The 17,513-nt window shown below is 39.0% G+C and overlaps 1 protein-coding gene across 1 annotated transcript in view; it reads right to left on the bottom strand.

Annotated features, from left to right (window-relative positions):
- Positions 1–17,513, bottom strand: part of EDIL3 (EGF like repeats and discoidin domains 3) — a 235,883-nt gene that overhangs the window by 72,730 nt on the left and 145,640 nt on the right. The window contains exons 5-6 of the mRNA XM_081881217.1: positions 15,845–15,958; positions 5,499–5,680 (exon numbers count right to left, since the gene is read on the bottom strand). Coding sequence (XP_081737343.1) covers positions 5,499–5,680; positions 15,845–15,958 — 296 coding nt within the window. The remainder of the gene's footprint in view (positions 1–5,498; positions 5,681–15,844; positions 15,959–17,513) is intronic.

The following is a 17,513-nucleotide window of genomic DNA, read 5'->3' as shown; positions in this document are numbered from 1 at the left end:
ACAGCAAAACTATAAAGACAGTAAACATGCTTTCAATCCTTAACAAATAATAAGACACAAAATATAGCTGTGGGAGCAACTGGTAGACTGCAACTATTTCTCTACCCTCAAGTGACGATTGAATATTTGTTATCATCTCAGCCACCTCAAAAATAGATGGCTCTATTTTTCATCACATTTCTTAGTTTTGTATTCTTGTAGCTTTTAACTCAGCGCTGGCGAGACAAGTGCGGCAGGAAGAACCCTTCAGTTTTATTTCTATGTTGGTTCAAGATTAATAAGAAAACATGCACACCAAGGAAGCTGAAGAGCACACTCCCCATTCACCTATGCTACCACAAAAAAATCAGTCAAAGGAAAAGTTAAGAATTTTCAGATTTCAGCTGCAAAACAACAGGAATCCTATAAGAAGAAGAACAAAATAAGACATACTTTTGACAATTTATGGGCCTTATCCAAAGTGAATTAAAGGCATTTTTAAAAGTCTGCATTATTCCTTTGCTCAGTAAAGAACGTAAGACAATACATCTCATTAAAAATTGAAAGCCCTTTGTTTGGGAACATGCTATGTGGAGTAAAGCAGAGGGAAAAAGAAAACTTGATGAGTCTCAAGAGGAAGTCTGGCATTGTAATTAGGTTTTTGTTTTTTCTTCTGTCTTCCAACACTTACTGAGTAAAAATATCACAGCACAGATGCCCTGATCAACATTATTCAACGTTCTGGCTCAAAGAACACATGAAGTTAATTATGTATAGTTTTCCTCCCTGATATTTTTCGCTGTGTATTTTTAAAAAAATAATCTAAAGCAACTGCCCAGGCTTCAATCTCTAATTAAAAATCAGTAAGTAGAAGAAGATTTCTTACCCTTCCTTCTCTATCATTTTCCCACCTCCTGATTTCTCGATTCACCTTATTTTTGGCTTCCAAAGTCTCCTTAGAAGTAGGCTACAATTGTACACTTTCCCTGTCCTCAATATCCTCCTCAATATCCCCCTCAATATATGAGAGAGACGCACACTCAGCCTGATCAGTGGTAAAAGTACCTTATTTATGGTCCATCCAACCTTTCAACCAATCAGATTTGTTTCTGCCCTACCCCAGATCAGACCATTTTTCTCATCTAATAAGTGACAAAGAATTTTCATCCAGCAAGCCAATCAAAAGTGAAAAACCCCCACCTTTCCTCGGATCAGTCTGATGCAACTTACTACTCAACTTATCACACACACTGGCAGAGGAAGAGGCATGCGGGGGGAGCGCACCGCCCCTAGGCAGCGCGATCCTGGCAGGGTGCCATTGTGGCTGCCCCCCTGCCCATGCTGGGCATCACACCCATACGGGCTGGGCACCACACCTCCAGGATGTGCACCAGCCCTGCCCCCACCTGCTCTCCCCCCCCCAGTGCCGAAGCATGAAGCTCCGCCACTGATCACACACAGAGTAAACTTTTCTAGTTCAACATAAAACAAACCCTGTCCAAGTAAACACGTTTTAAAATGTGATTTATTCACACCTATATAGCTAAGGAGTCACACATAGACTTACTTCCGCTTCTTCTGGGGCAAAAGAACTTCTTACAGAGTAATCCACCCCCAGCTCCACCCTGGTTGATGGTGTGTGTGTTTGGAGGGGGAGGGGGGAAATGATATGCAGATATTACTCCAGTTCATACATTTATTTGCAATAGGAAGAAGTGTGTTTACTTGAATCAGGGACTGTATTTAATTTTCTTTAACACAATTACTTACAGCTGCTTGCATAATATGTAGGATCTATCTTTTACAATTAATAAGGAAGCAAATATACTCAAGCTTTGTTGTAATTAGGATGAACAACCAAATAAGTATAGATCAAGCAAGCTACAGTATGTTATTGAAACAGAGAGGCACTGTAACAGTGTTTTGGCTTTCCAGGACCTTTATTTATAGCTATGTGTAAGATTACTGTTAAAATCTCTTTCTAAATGAAATTTGTAATTTTCCATCAGGGATAACTTAAATGGGATCATTAGGGCTAAGCAGTAAATTAATGTACTTGGTATAATATGTCCTTAGGGATGCAAGCTTTAATCAGCACTGGGTAAGTGTTGAGAGTTGGATATTCTCTTTAGCTAAGACCAATGCGAAATAGCTTCTCCCCAAAGAGCTGATAATATATGCCACCGTTCTGCTTTGATTCCCTGCCATCAGGATATTGAAATGCTTGCACTTATGAAACAACAATGAGCAATAGATAAATTAATAGCTTAGATGGAGAAAAAGGAAGGACATTATGGGATCAATTTGTGCTTTCTCACATGGGAAGATCAAGGATCAATTGATTTCCACACCTGGCCTACAGATCAATGTCTGTGGGTGGGTTTAGCAAGGAAACTTATTTTGCATTCTGACACTTGAGAGGAAGTTCAGCTCTGTTTTTCTCTAACAGCCAGTGGAGGTCTCCCTACTCCTGTAGGGTGAAAAGGATTCAGTAAGTGACAAAATCCCTGCAGCGCACAGTACAAACGGACTAAATTCATAAGAAGTGTTGACAAACTCCAAGAGACACTTGAAGATAAACTTATGTGCTTCTAAAAGCCCATATTAAATGGGAGGAGTGGTTTCAAAGCCTGCAAATTCTATGTCCCTGATCAAGATAAAACCCAGAGAAACCCCTTTCCACATGTATCTCCCAACTCTTGCCATCTCTGAAAACCTTTTCACCAGCCTCCCAAACAAATTTCCACTAGTCCCTGGCAAGAGTAGCAGCGGAGGCTCTTTCCTTTTCTTATTCCTTTTCTGTCACTCTGATATCCTGAATAGGAGTTTGACTAAATGCAAAGCCTGAAGAATCTTGAAAGTTAGAACAAAATAAAAAAATTCCTTCCAGTAACTCCTTAGAGACCAACTAAGTTTGTGATTGGTATGAGCTTTCGTGTGCATGCACACTTCTTCAGATACACCAAAAGAGAAGTCACCAGACCCTTATGTATAGTGGGAGGGTGGGTGGGTTTTTTCTCAGAAGGGTAGTAGGAGATGGGTGATTGACTCATACCAATGACAAACTTGGTTGGTCTCTAGAAGGTGCTACTAGAAGGATTTTTTTTAAAATTTTGTTTCAACTTGAAAGTTAGGTCGTTCAGTCGGTAAGGTAGGTCTGTCAGAGGTTGCTGCAACTCTGGAACTATATCTCCCATGCTCTCTGGACTTTGTGCACCAGTATATGGTTATATGGTACAGGTACAGTTTCTATTAACCACAAACAAAACATGCTCATAGTTTGTTGTAGGTAATAGTTTATTGCTGGTTTATAAACCATGGTTTTGATCAATCATGGCTTAGCATAATGGGTGGACAGGCCAGGCATTATTTCCAAACTCTCCCTTTGTTGTATCCTTCCTGCCTTTCTGGAAATATTTGTTCTAAAAGCTGAAAGTTACACTAGCCAAGGCAGAGACAACAACACTTATTCATTGCTTGGAGTTAAAAAGAAAAGGCTGAGTTTACTACAATAGGTTAAGAGATGAATTTGATCATATCTAAGTGGTGGTTATTAAAATCAAAGATATAAGATGCTATATCTTCCAACAAAGTTAAATCAGCATTTTTTGGTCTTAATGAAGCAGTAAGCATTTAACATGGATGTTCTTTTATTAATTCTGTAAATCTACAAGGAGTGCTTTAAAGTTAGATATGAGTGTGTCTCCCTTAATTTGCTTTCAATGCCATAGCCACTGACCCTCTAAATTGCAAGGCAATTATAAACATTGTAGTTCTAGTAGTAGTTGCATGCTGGGAGCATAAATTTAGAATGGTAATTTTAATATTCAGTTCATTAGGATGATGCTGGAAAAAATAAATTACATATTTATTGGTTAGTGTTTGTCATGCACCTGGAAAATGGAGGAGGTGGCACATTTACAACAAAAAAAGTACACAACACACCTGACAATGCAGTCCTGTACATGTTTATTCAGAAGTAAGTCCCACTTAATTGAAATCTTTCATGTGATATGTAACATGAAAAATCTCCTGAATTTCTCAGACTGGGAGAGTACAATATTGTTAATAGAAGGCAAAGACTTCTATTAGTAGCATGAGGCTACTTCCTCATGCTGCTGTTTTTAAGTTAAATATTTTAAAGCTATTGAGTGGTTTCCAACATTAGTCATACTCAGAGTAGACCGACTGAAATCAATGGACTTTAGTCCAATAAGTGACATGCAGTGCAGTATGAGCAGTCTTCTTTTCTTCTTTCCTGCTTACCCTGTTTGTTGTTGTTGTTGTTGTTGTTGTTGTTGCATATGCAGGATGCAACTACTAGCTCTCACCCACTGATTTAAATGAGTCTACTCAATTGAATAAATGGATGATATCCAACTAAGTCATACTTAATGACTTAGTTGGATATCATCCATTTATTCAATTTCTCTTCCTCCCTTCATCATACAGTGTCAAACATTCTTGTGTTGAACCAAAGGAAGCTCTGTAAACGCCATCTTGGTAGTCAAGATAACGCCACAATTAATTGGTAGTTGTTGTAACAACGAGATCATGCATATGTTTACATTCACTTGAAGTGCTGGGCTCTGACCCCAGAAAGGGAAACTATCCGTAAGACTAGGGTATTTGCCACCTATGGCCTCATCCGGTCAGGTGAAGTGATGGGAAGACCTGGCCAAAGTGACATAAGCTTCTTTGTATATAAAGAATGTCTGGACACTTGCTTTGGGTGCAGACAAACTATCTTCTTACTGCAGTGTCCGCCCCATATCTCTAAAGGCTAGGAGACCTGGCAGGCTGATTTGCTGTAAGCCTATACCTTCCTATAATAAAGGACTAGAACTGATCACTGGCATTTTGAGCATACTTCTTTGGTATCCCTGTATCCACCCACTCCTACGAGCCCTCCTTTGGGCCAGTGGATCAGGACATTTCTCATGATATTAATTGTAAGCCACAATTAGAGGACTCTGAAATGGCAGCATATGCATTCTTAAATAACCAAAAATAACAAGCAAATGCCCAGATTATATATACCCCTCTGGCAACGGTTCATTAAGGTGAGAAGCCTCAAAGGCAATCTTTCTCTTATGTTACTCTCTGTGGTGGCTGGAGCTCTTATAAATACCATCCGTCAAAGCTCCCATTGAGTTAGGTAGTGACCTATTGCGTTTTATGAAGAGGAGAAGGTGGTAATGTGTAACAATATGCCTTTCAGCAGATGGTGCCACTACAGCAATAATGAACAAATACATTTCTGCAAACTGGAATGTATGCTCAACAGATTTTTGTGGCGGCAGGTTCCTGCTTTCTGATTAGGCCTGGAGCACTTAAAAGGTCTACAGCGATCGCAATAAAAATGCCTCCTCATAAGTCTAGGCCTCAATTAAAGGTTGTAAATAAGAATCCTGATAATAGTTTACCATTTGTGTTCATCAGTTACTTAAGTGATGTTGGCAACAGAGGCTAGGAGACTTCCTGCCACCCACCCACCCTCTCACAGCTCCATCTGTTACCTGAATCCATGGCCATCTGTCGTTTTCTGCTGCAGTCCAAGCATTTACAAGACCTTTCTTGTTAAGTCGTGCATAGTAAGGATACCATTTCTGGAGCCCAAAAAGTGCCCGATGGGTAGATGATGCAGTAATTTGCTGGTTTGAAATTATTCCGCCTTCAATTCCCAGTGGCCCAGAGCATTCTGTAGGAAAAGAAGGGATGAGAAGAAGAAAAGGTACAGAACATTTGAAACACAAGAGTATGGATAATAGATTCCTGACTAGGGACAGGTGAATCTGTCAATTTCTGTTACCCCATAATTTCTCATTTCTCCCATCATAAATTTAGTTCTCTACATTTTCACATCAGTTTGTTCACATTCTTTTTGGAGTATACAGCATCTATTTGATTAATATTCTATATCTTTGATCCTTTGCTTTAAAGATTTTTTTTATTTTCTTTTTTAAAAATCATATTTCTCTGTAAGCTTATTTCACTGTATTTTGATCTATCATTAAAGTTGAAAATAAAACCTGTGATTTCAAAGCCTGGCAATAGTTTTGGAGCAAAATCAATTTATTTCATTGGGGGGGGGGAAGCATTTCATATATAATCAGGATCATACATTTCACCTATGAACAGATCTGCTAGCTGCTGCTAAACCTAGCAGAAGCCCAGTTACAACAGGAGTTTTAGACAATATACTTCCTTGATGAGAAAAATTGGTATAAGTTCAGACAATTCTGAACAAACAAAATGTTTTAGCAAGGAGGAGAAAGTAGAATCCCATATTAGTACCAAACAATATATTTGTTTTATTCTGCTTATTTAATAAAAAGACAACATCAAGATGTTAAATGTGTTGGTTAAGACATACCACATCATGATTCATGTATTCCCTTTTGCCCCCCTACTTCCCTGAGGTGCTCAGATTTCCTTCTGACCAAGAAACAAAACATTGTTTCCTGGATTATCTGAACTGAGTAAACTATGGTTTGCAAACCAGAAGACCAACCACTTTTCAGTGTAGAAAATCCACAGCTAGAGATTTCAAATATAGTTTAAACTATTGTATACATTCATGGTTTGTCCTGTTCAGATATAACAATGAGCTATGGTGTGCCATTAAAAACAAGGGAGGGAATCAGAGCACATGGAGGAAAGAGGGAGGATGCTAACATAGGCCATATTCACATACAAGAGGCTGGTGTCAACTCCTGACATCCTTAAGCAGCTGCCAAGACTGCCAGGCCCACAACTGATACCTGTCTTTGACTCTACACATTGAGCTTCAACAGGTGAGTGGATCTAGCCACCCTCTTATTTTCCCACAATGCTCCTGACACAGAGTCATTCTAGGTGCACTGTGGGAAATTAAAAAGGTAGCTACACACAGCTTTTCACCACTGTTTAAAGCATTGCCACTGAAGTCAAATAGGTTCACTGAGATCCACTGGCAATGAAGGGAGGGGGAGCACAAAAACACACTTTGCCCTGATTCCCCTCTATGGAAGCAGTCCTGTTAGTATCATGGTTTGGGTGTTATGTGTGAATTTACCCAGTGGATATTGAACCAGAGTTCTACAAATGCAGGGAGCTTCCATTGCCAGCTTCAACAAAGGTTTGTGTGCAAAGGCAGCACAGTTCCCATCAACAATTGGTAATGTGTTTTCCACTGTCAGAAAGTGGGAGGCATCACTGGTGTGCTTAGAGTAGTAGTAGGGGCAGGAATAATTTATATCAGGAATAATTTACATCACAATCTGTTGATGGCTTAAACAGATCTCTAACAGGTGCACAACAAAATGTAGTATCTTTAAAATAATGGTTGCCGCCGGAAGACATTGCTTTATTGTTATTCAAGGTGATACTGCAGTCTTGGATGCATTCTTTTAACTTATCCAGCTAGCAGAGCTCCACAAGAAGCCATCAGCAGCTCAACACAAACAGATTTCAAATGGGAGACATGTGAAAAGCAAATATGCTTTAGACATCTGTGGTCCGCTTCTCCTTCCAGTGTCTAATTTTGTGGAATGAGATAACTCTGGCTGTGCTTAGTATGGCATGATAATAGTACCAAACACAAACCCTGACAGTGGGATTATAGATGACCTCTAATACTATGGTAGTTAATACTGATTCATGCATAAACTTCTCAATGTGCAATTTAGCTCACAGCTATTCCTGTTCTCTCACTGCTGTTTTGTGAGAGTACTATGCTTTGGGAGGAGTGAAAAATAAAGGAAAATAAACTTTATGGAGGATCTTTATAGATAGGTTGGAATGAATATTGTGGTAGTTTGTTTATTTTGTATTATTTCCATAACCAATAGAAACTATATGGGCCATTATTGGTCCTTTTTCATCCATAGCACAAAGCCTATTTTCTGCAAAGGAGCAGAATGTACTGCACAAAAGCACTTGAAGACACAGAATCTTCTTCCTTCCAGCAGACGCAGAACACTTTTCAAGCTGCTTCATTACTGTGGTACTATAAAATTATATGATTATAACTACAGGAACAATTTTAGGGGGCTATCCATTTAACTGACAGCTATTTAAAACAGTTGGCAGCCACAGATTACTGGTCCAATTTTAATTCTGCACATATTCAGTGATAATTGAACATGACTCCCCTCCTACCCTGCTCAACTTTATGAACAGAAGCCAAGTTTCTTTCTCAAGGTGGTATTTACCAAATCTTTGGAGAGCCCTTGATCTATATAGCAAGTGCATACTTGTGTTCCCTAGAAGATGTGAATCCTCATTTGAACTTTGCCACAATATATTTAAAGGAAAAAATTGTCCTTCATCTTTTTCTTTTGAGAAAGGAAAAAGTGGGGATGGGATTAAGGCTTCGCCTTCATAGCAGTGAAGATATTTGTCTACTACAAATATTGTTGAAAGGTTAGGAAGCTGAAGAAGGTGAGATTTGCAGCCTATTTACTCCTTGCCACAATTCCCCCCCCCCCAGATAAGGTAGGAGCAATTAATGACTGGCTTTTGAGGCACATTCAAAATAAATATGGAGGTCATTTGATATCTGCTGACATGTCTGAGGGCAAGGACAGCTCCAGGTTTGAAAGCCACATGCAACCACCAAAGTCTTAGTTAAAGGCAGCCGTGGTGCAGGCCAAGAATGCAGGCATTATGTGTTGCAGTAGCACTACACTAAAGGAGCAATCCTATAGCAAGAATCAGCAGGATGAGGGGCTAGGATCCAGTGGATCTTTGGCTGAGCCAAGAAGTACCCAGGACAGCCAGGCTGCCCCAGCCTAACTCCCTCATCCTTGACTCAGTAGAACATATGCTGCAGGTAGAAGAGAATGACATAGGAGATCTTCTTTCCACTCACAGATTCCTATGCTGGATGTCAAGGCATTGTATGAATGGCTGGATAACCAATGCCTCTGAAAAGTTAGAGTTTCAAATGTCAATGGTTACAAGACAAAGAGAAACTTGTTCTTGTTATCATATTATTTATTGTTCAGAAAATGGTTCTAATTTTGTCCTGTCAATATAATTTTGCTCCCTGTCAAAGTAGATATACAACATATTGTTCCCTGTTTTTTCTCTCTAACATGGGTATGCTAGTGTTTCTGTATGTATCATTGGCGTACATCAATCAATAAGGATAATAAAACCTTCACCCATTTCATAAAATGCATTTTGGTCCATTAATGCTGAGTTGTATTGCTTTGTCTTGTCACATCTTTCCAGTTAAATTATCAACTGAGAGGTCCTCTGCTTTACTGTGGCCAACCCACACAAAAGCACCATCAAATATAATGCACTTAACATTGCTGGAAGGTACTCCCTTCAGATAATAGCTTGCTTTAGCTATGCTGCTAAAAGGGATTATCCTTTTCTTCCAAGTGTGAAATTCTGGCCTTCCACATGTATTTTAAATTGTATTCTTTCTTTTCTAAAATTTAAATGCAACAAAAGGCTTCTCCTAAAAGATGACAACAGCATTACAAGACACATTTACCAAGATAGCTTAAAACATACCAGCTGGCCTAATTCTTCAGTAAAGGCTGAGAATGTATCACATGTCCTTTGTAAACCATCAAGAATGCAATGCTAATGCAAAATGTTAAAAATGAGCTATTGCCACCATACAAAGCACAACTCCATGCAAATTGCTCTAATTTAAATATGTTTCAAAAGCTACAAGGGCTGTTATTTTATTTTATTTAAATATCTATATTAGCTTTTGAAACTTCTAATAATTGTGCCAGATGTCAGTCACATAATGTACCCCATGAACGTGGGCTACAGGAGCCTGCATAAATTTATTTGTAGAATCAGAGCCACATCTTAAATTGAAATGCAAATATGATTGACACAGATACAAAGAGAGGTTTCAGGTATGTGAGAGGATATCCAGAATTAATGTTTGCAATAAATGATGCTCAACTAAACTGCCCTCCCTAATAGAGGGAAAATATCCAAGTTGCAGATTGCCAAACATTATGAGCTAAAACTAGTCAAGAGGAGTTCTGTTGGGCCCAATTGTGTCCTGTTTTCCCATCTTAAACTAATGTGATGCAAATCTTATTGTATTTTGCACAATTTATATATTGCTTGATTGCAAAAACCAACAGCCCCCAAACACCTCAAAGTGGTTTATAGAAAGAAAACAACAACAGCAAAATCATCACCAAAACAGCTAATCAAATTGTTGTTGTTTAGGTGTTTAGTCGTGTCCGACTCTTCATGACCCCATGGACCACAGCACGACGGCTTCTGGGAACCCACTGCTAAGAATTCAATAGTTTTTGCTCTACTGATAGGCTTTGTGGGGGCATCGGGTTCAAAACTCAACCCCTATTCTGATTATTTCTTCTATAAGTGCTCTTATATGTAAGTGTTTCTGAGAGGTCAGGAATGAGTTGGTAAAAAAAAAAAGTGAAGTGAAGCGAGACCATGGCAACCATTTCTAAACAATAATGATTACGATGCAAGTCTGGCCAAAGGCATTTTGCTGCCTGGGGTGGAGATGACACTCCCTCATTCCATGTAAAAAATCTGACTGGACTAGCAGCTGACTCTCATTTCAACAATGGTGCTAGGCCAGCACCTTCCACCACACATGCTAGTTTAGGGGATGCAGAGCAGGCCAAACAAGGCACACAACCCTGAGTTTAGATGACACACAAGCCAAACCTTGGTTTAGTTTGACATTACAACAAAAAGGACCAGGGAGAAGCAAAGCTGCTATCAGCTCCATTCTAGTAACTCACATGAATACATGTTTTGCCAAGCCAAGGTTTGGCTTAGCGTAACATGTAAACTAAGCTAAAATAATGCATTTATCTGAACTGAAGAGTGTCTATGTTTTGTTGACAAAATACCATAGTTGCTTGCAGATTTTCTTTCTGCTAACCTGGAACCTGATAACTAAATAATAACAGCAAACAGTTTCGATATTCTCATACGTGAATGAATGATGCCCAATTCTCTGCCTATAGGCTATATGGGTAAGGTAATTTCTTGTTAAAGATGCACAAATATATGAAATTCTTAGGCTGTATTGGGGACCAAATAAGGGGAAAAACACTGCAGGCAGGCAGTAAAACAAAAGAAGAAGAAGAAGAAGAGAGAGAAGAAGAAGAAAGACTGATAATTAATGTGTCCACATATGATTTATAAAAATAAAAGGCTTGATCTTCGAATGGCACACACAATAAAATTGGCACAACTTCAAGAATTTCTGATGAGATATTTCTAATATTCAGTCTGACTAAAGACAGCAGAAGGTAACATCATCTGTGTTGGTACAGTGAATAACTTCACTGTAGTCAGGCTTGTGCTGGCAGACTGCTTTGGGAATTGCATTATTAATTTAAATCCTGCCTAACAAGATCTGCTAAATATCCCTAAATAAGTTTATCACTCATAGAACAATATAAAAGCCTCCTAATCCAAAGTTGCTATTCTTATTGAAATATTAAAATCAATAGACTGACTTAGGCAGGTTTTATCTTACGGTCCTATTATCTACATATACAATAGAATAAGGCGGTAGAATGAATGGGCTGTCCAATTTCAGACTGCAGGCATGTGGTCACAGTTCTGAACACCCTGTTACATACACTCCAACATTTCTCCAATGAAAATAGGGACATCCCATAATGATAATTTTACTATTTATACCCCACACACCTTACTAGCTTGCCCTACCATACCCTCCAAAATTTATCCAATGTAATTAGGGACAGCCTAATGAAAAATGGGACATTCTGGGATCAAATCAGAAACTCCCACACCACAGACCCTCCAAGTGTCCCTATTTTCCAGGGATGTCCCTGATTTAGAGAAGCCATCCCAGTTTCTGATTTGATCCCAGAATATCCCGTTTTTCCTTAGGATATCCCTGTTTTCATTGGAGAAATGTCGGAGGGTTTGGGCATATTTGACTCCTGAGCTGTCTGAAGGAAAACCTGTATAGACCACAGCACCATCCATATACCTCTTCAGGAAGTAACTGTCCTATAGCCAAGCAGAAGACTACCTGACTTAAGCATGCTTTGTCCACATGCGTTCCTAGCCAATAGTGACACAGGAAATCATGCGTCTGTGTTTGCTACAATTGTATAAATGCCCTGTGCATTCTTTGTTCTAGACTTAGTCTTTTGGGAAGTATCCAACTGAAACTCTGTTCTGTGGCTCAGAATAAAATATTTTTACCTTTCAACCCACTGTCTCTTTATAGGCTTGGGAGGGACTGTGTTTTATATTTGGTATCAGGGGGCACCCCAGTAAAAGGTTCCAGAGGGAGGTGCTTCTGTCCAGATGCTCAGTTGGGGGCCAATGGGCCACAGCACTCCCCAAAATGGCATTCCTGAAGGGGTCGCCTCTATTTGACATACATCATAAAGGGATCTTTAACACAGAATCAACCCTGCAAAATAATTAAGCAGCCATTGGATTGGTTGATTCAGGGTACATACCCAACGCCAATGCCAAAATCTACTTACATCTGTAATCCATAAGGTTATGGCCTATTTGAACCCAAGATGTTTGTCCTGTGTGTTTATTGTGTTTTTCCATGGTATGGGCCCTGCCAGCCCCGGGTTTCTTGCTCCTGGGCCCACAACAAAGCTTGCTAACTTAAATGGCTGTGTTGCAGCACTTCGTTGGACTTCATGCAACACTTATACTCTATTCAAGTGATTTCCCTATAGCCCCCTGCACCCGCCTAAACATGCTCCCCAACCTCCCCAACCTCCCAGGAAAGATTTAGGGAGCAAAGCTGCAGAGGGCCATGCCATAGCTCAGTGGTAGATCATCTACCTTGCATGCCAAAGGTCCCAGGTTCAATCCCTGGCTTCTCCAGGTAGGGCTGAGAAAGACCCATGCCTGAAAGCCTGGAAAGCTTTCTGTTGATAGGCACCTTCTCAGCGAAAGTACAACATTAGATACCATTGTTTGTATAGCAGCTTACACACACACACACACACACACACACACACACACACACAGGTTTCAGTGAAGTTTTAATATGAATGCCAATCATAAAAAAACAAAAAAGTAACAAATAAATAAATCAATAAAAATAGGCCAAACTCTTGAGAGGTAACATAGCTGACAGTTATCAGTTGGAATTAATGAACAGTAGGAAGTGAGCTACAATCAAGCTGTGAAAAGTCTCTCCAGGGAAGTTCAAAAATATCCTGGATTGAAGATGTTCAAAGTTAACTTCAAAGCAAAATGAAGAAAAACAAACAAAAACAAACAAAAATCCTCAACAAAAATCCATCATGACCAAAACCTAAATTGAATGTTTGTAATTTTTTATATACATCTTTTACAATTCTCAGTGGCAGTGTTTTAAGGATTCTTAGACTATAGTCAGAAAATCATGGTTTAACTGAGGTAGATGTAATCAGTACTCATCGATTTGCATAATTGGCATGACAGATTTCAATTATATAATTATTGTAAATATATGCAATGATACAATTAGGAGTTGTAATTACAATGCATAACTACATAATTAGGTGTTATGACATGGTAAACCCTTGTGAAGAAAGTGGGAGACCTCACTATATTTTGTAGGAAGAATGTTGTGCTATGATTAGGACATCACATTTTAATAGGAACTCTGCAACACCAATTTATGTTTATAGCTCACAAATGAATGTTAAAAATTAGGGAAATGGTGCCAAAGTGCTTGGGCGATATGGTTGGCTCCCTAAACGGGGGTCTTTCAGTATTCTACAGTTTATTAAACAACCTGTCCAGCATAGAATTTGCACACCATAACATATCTTAAGAGTGAAGGGTAGTTAAATGTAGCCTGAAAATGGAAGTGATTCCCATGAAAGATTTTGCACTGCATTATAAAGCTTGGCTTGAATCCAGAACTTTGCTCCTGCCAACAGAAACAAAGGAGGCAAATTTGCCAACTCCCCTCCCCCTCTGGAGGGGGCTCCAGAGGAGTTTCCAAATTTTGGAAGGGTTGAGAGACCCCCAAGAACTGTGGGGCAACTGCAAAGGAAAGGGTAAATTGCTTAAAACCATCTCCTCCTTTCCACAACTGGTTCAAAAGTCTTTCATGGACAGAAGAAGCCCTTCCGTTTGTAAAAGTAAATGGGTAAATAGGTAAAATCTAACTTCACTATACAGGGTATCGAGTTAAGTATTAGCAATAAAGAAGAATAGTAACAATGCACATACACCTTCTCTGCTGTTTAGAAATGGGGAGGAACTTTCCCATATGACCTTTGGGCATTAAATTGAGATCTCATTGAATTGAGATCATGCCTAAGGCTGTGTACCCATTACCAGTTTAAAATAGCTAGGTTGTTCTTTAACTCAATAGAAGGAAAATGCATCAAAACACAGTATTTCAGAAGAAATGACAGAATAGGTGTTGATTGCGTACAGTGCTTCCCCAACCAGTGGTTGGAGTTTGCTGGATGAAAATTAAATGGCAGTGTATATGCAGCCTGCAGGTGTAAGCAAGCTATGGCTTCACAGTTGCCCATATAAGTGGTGGATAGAAGGTATCATGAATTAGACATGAATCCGAGACCTACAAAACTGAGCCAACCATTTGTGGAGTTATCTCTTTCCAATTATACTGAATGAAGAGCAAAGCCTCAGCATTTTCTTTCACCTGTAATGCCTACACCTTCATTATGGGTCTCATTTAGAGACGCTTCTCAAATACTATATCTCCCCCTATGTATTTTGGAGTTCCAGTCTTCTTTCTGAAGTGAAACCAAGGGAAACTTGCAATTTAATTCTGCAGTTCCATTTTCAATTCCCAAATTTTCTGTGCTGCAAATGCAGGAACAGCCTTCTTTACCCTGGCAGCCCCTGCAGCTTCCCCCAAAGGGCTCAGTGAGCTGGGTGGAGAAGGAAGGGCTAACCCCTGAAAATTAGGTGGAGGCAACATGCATGAGTGGCATTCCCACAGGTGGAGCTTGTCTCTACCTGACCTCCTTCCTCAGTCCCACATGCCATAGCCACTTCATTCATCAGGGTCCCTGAAACCATAGAGGAACACCTTTCACCAGCCCTATTAAACACGTATATTTCTGAATCAAACCCATTGCAAATAAATAAATAAACTACTACCCAATACTGTTAAAACCACAAACAAACAAACAAACCCATGCACCTTGATGTAATCGTTCACATTTTATTCAAGGCTTTTCTGTTTTGTTTTGTTTTTGTTTTTTGCATTCCATCAGTGCACTCATTTATTATGTGATTTTTATCTTTTCATTGGTCACTCCACACCTATGGAGTTTTGTCCCCCAGGAAAATGTATAGAAGAGGAATTTAAAGAACTTTAATTAACTACTTGGTTTTAAGGAAGTGTAACATAGTTTTTATTGCATGCTTATATTATTGTGTTATTATTATCATTCATAATTATTCCATTGTACTCCACATTGAGAGAACTTATGTGCCCTGAAAGACATTTTGGGAATCATTTAATAAACCAATATTTTGGCTTCTTTTCATCAGCAATGAACTCAAAGCGGGATAATGCAACGAAGGCACAAATACCCTGAAAGCAAACCTCACAGAAAGCTCTGTTGCTGGAATTGATTATAAAAAGTCTCTTCTTAAAATGGAATTCAGAAAGAGTGGAAATGGAAGACAGAGTAAACAGGAAGCAATAAAGAATGGCATGGAGAAAATCCCTTGATGCTAGCCTGGCTTAGTTGCATAATGGCAAGAGATTTGGGATGAGAGCAGCTTTGAACGAAGCATTACAGAAGATAGGCATCAAGCAAAGCTCTGACTGGAAGACACGCCACAGCCATTTTTAAACCATCTTCATTTAAATACTTTACAACAGAAAGAGTGGAGTTTAAATTCATACATAGTAATTTGTACTTACTGTGTTGGCAGTTCCTTCCCATAAATTCGCCAGGACACTCACATGAATAGTTAGCTACCAGATCTGTACAAATGCCACCATTCTTGCAGGGTTCAGCTTCACATTCATTCACATCTGTGGAGAATGCCCAGTTACAATATTAGACAGATATTCAATATAACATTTGCATTTTACACAATAAGAAAGTCAGACACTTTGTGAGATTGTGTATGGTAAGTACGGCTAGCAAATATATTTTCACTGAAGAATGCAATAAGGCATAAACTATTTTAACACTGTCGAAACTCTTATACCTTTCCCTCCCTTTCAAATACACAATTAAGGACCAACCAATAATATATCTCTCTCTTTCCCTCCCTCCCTCCCTCCCTCCCTCCCTCTCTCTATATATGATGCAATGTATTCAAATTAAGACACTTTAACACCTCAGTTAGTTTCAGTGGAAGACAGCTATATGATCAACCCACTTTCATTGAAACTGATGTGACATAAAAGAGCATTATGATATTTTGACATAAGCCATAACTGGAACAGGAGAATGCATAATTGATGGCTGCAGAAACTTAGACAGTATATTTTGTCCCACAGTATCAAGATATGGCAATAGATGTAGCTGTTTCAACCCTGTTGAGTGTTTTGATCCATTGGCTGCATTTTTATTGTATTTCCAAAACGAAGACAATAATGTTTTAAATAAGAAATATTCACTCACTTCCACTAAGGGAGCCAGTCCTTTACTATCTCCTGTCCTTCACTTAAAATTGATAGAAATTGATCCATTGGACTGCACACAGCTCTGAAAAGTACTGTAAAGCTATTTCTTCAGTGTCTACTCTAGAAGAGTTGCAATTCAGTTAATATCACCTTCACAGTAGGCCCTTACTCTGTGAAAAATGATATCTACTTCAGGGCAGAATTTGCCAGCTATATGGAAAATCCTAAAGGGGGTCAACGTAGCTCTTCCTCCCTATAAATGTCACGTGGTATGAAGTCCTTCAAAGGTGACAGCTTTCAACATGGAATAACATGAAGACCCATTCCTATGAATGAAACATTGTCTGAAGCAACACCCCCCCGCCCCGTCTACTAGAATTGGATCTTGCCTGAAGAGAGTGAATATTGGTTGAAAATTAAAACTTTCTCAATGATAGGGAGAAAGTTAATAATTGCCCCCCCCCCATTATAATTGCCTTTAATATATACTGGGATAGGCTTCTCAGTAATGACATTAACTTATTTCCCATGTAATTTCACACTTTAAAAGTATGCTTCCAGGGAAAGAATTCCCATCATTTTTATTGAACCTGACCAAAAGTGACTGTATATATAACCAGTACTTTGACAGATTGTATTACTACTAGCAGTGTTGTTGAAAAAACAATTTAAAAGGTCATATGAAAGAAAGTTAAAAGTCATTAGAGGAATAGTTCAAAATTACAAGAACATTTCAGTCTACAGACAGAATAAGCACTTTCCCAAGAGAACATAGTTTTCTTGTGCAAGTAAAATTTGCAACCAGGTGCTGGTCACATTATTTAAAAAGTATTCTATGTTACAGGTAACAGGAAGGAACACAATGCAGGCAAATACTAACTGTCAAAGTTGTACAGTACAATCCAAATGATCTCTGCGCAAAAGTAAGTCCTGTTTGGTTCAATGGGGCTTGTCC

The sequence above is a fragment of the Podarcis erhardii genome (genome assembly GCF_964252035.2).
Source record: "Podarcis erhardii genome assembly, chromosome: 11".
Lineage (NCBI taxonomy): Eukaryota > Metazoa > Chordata > Lepidosauria > Squamata > Lacertidae > Podarcis > Podarcis erhardii.
The sequence above is the reverse complement of the archived record's forward strand: the minus strand, read 5'-3'. Positions and strand labels throughout refer to the sequence as shown.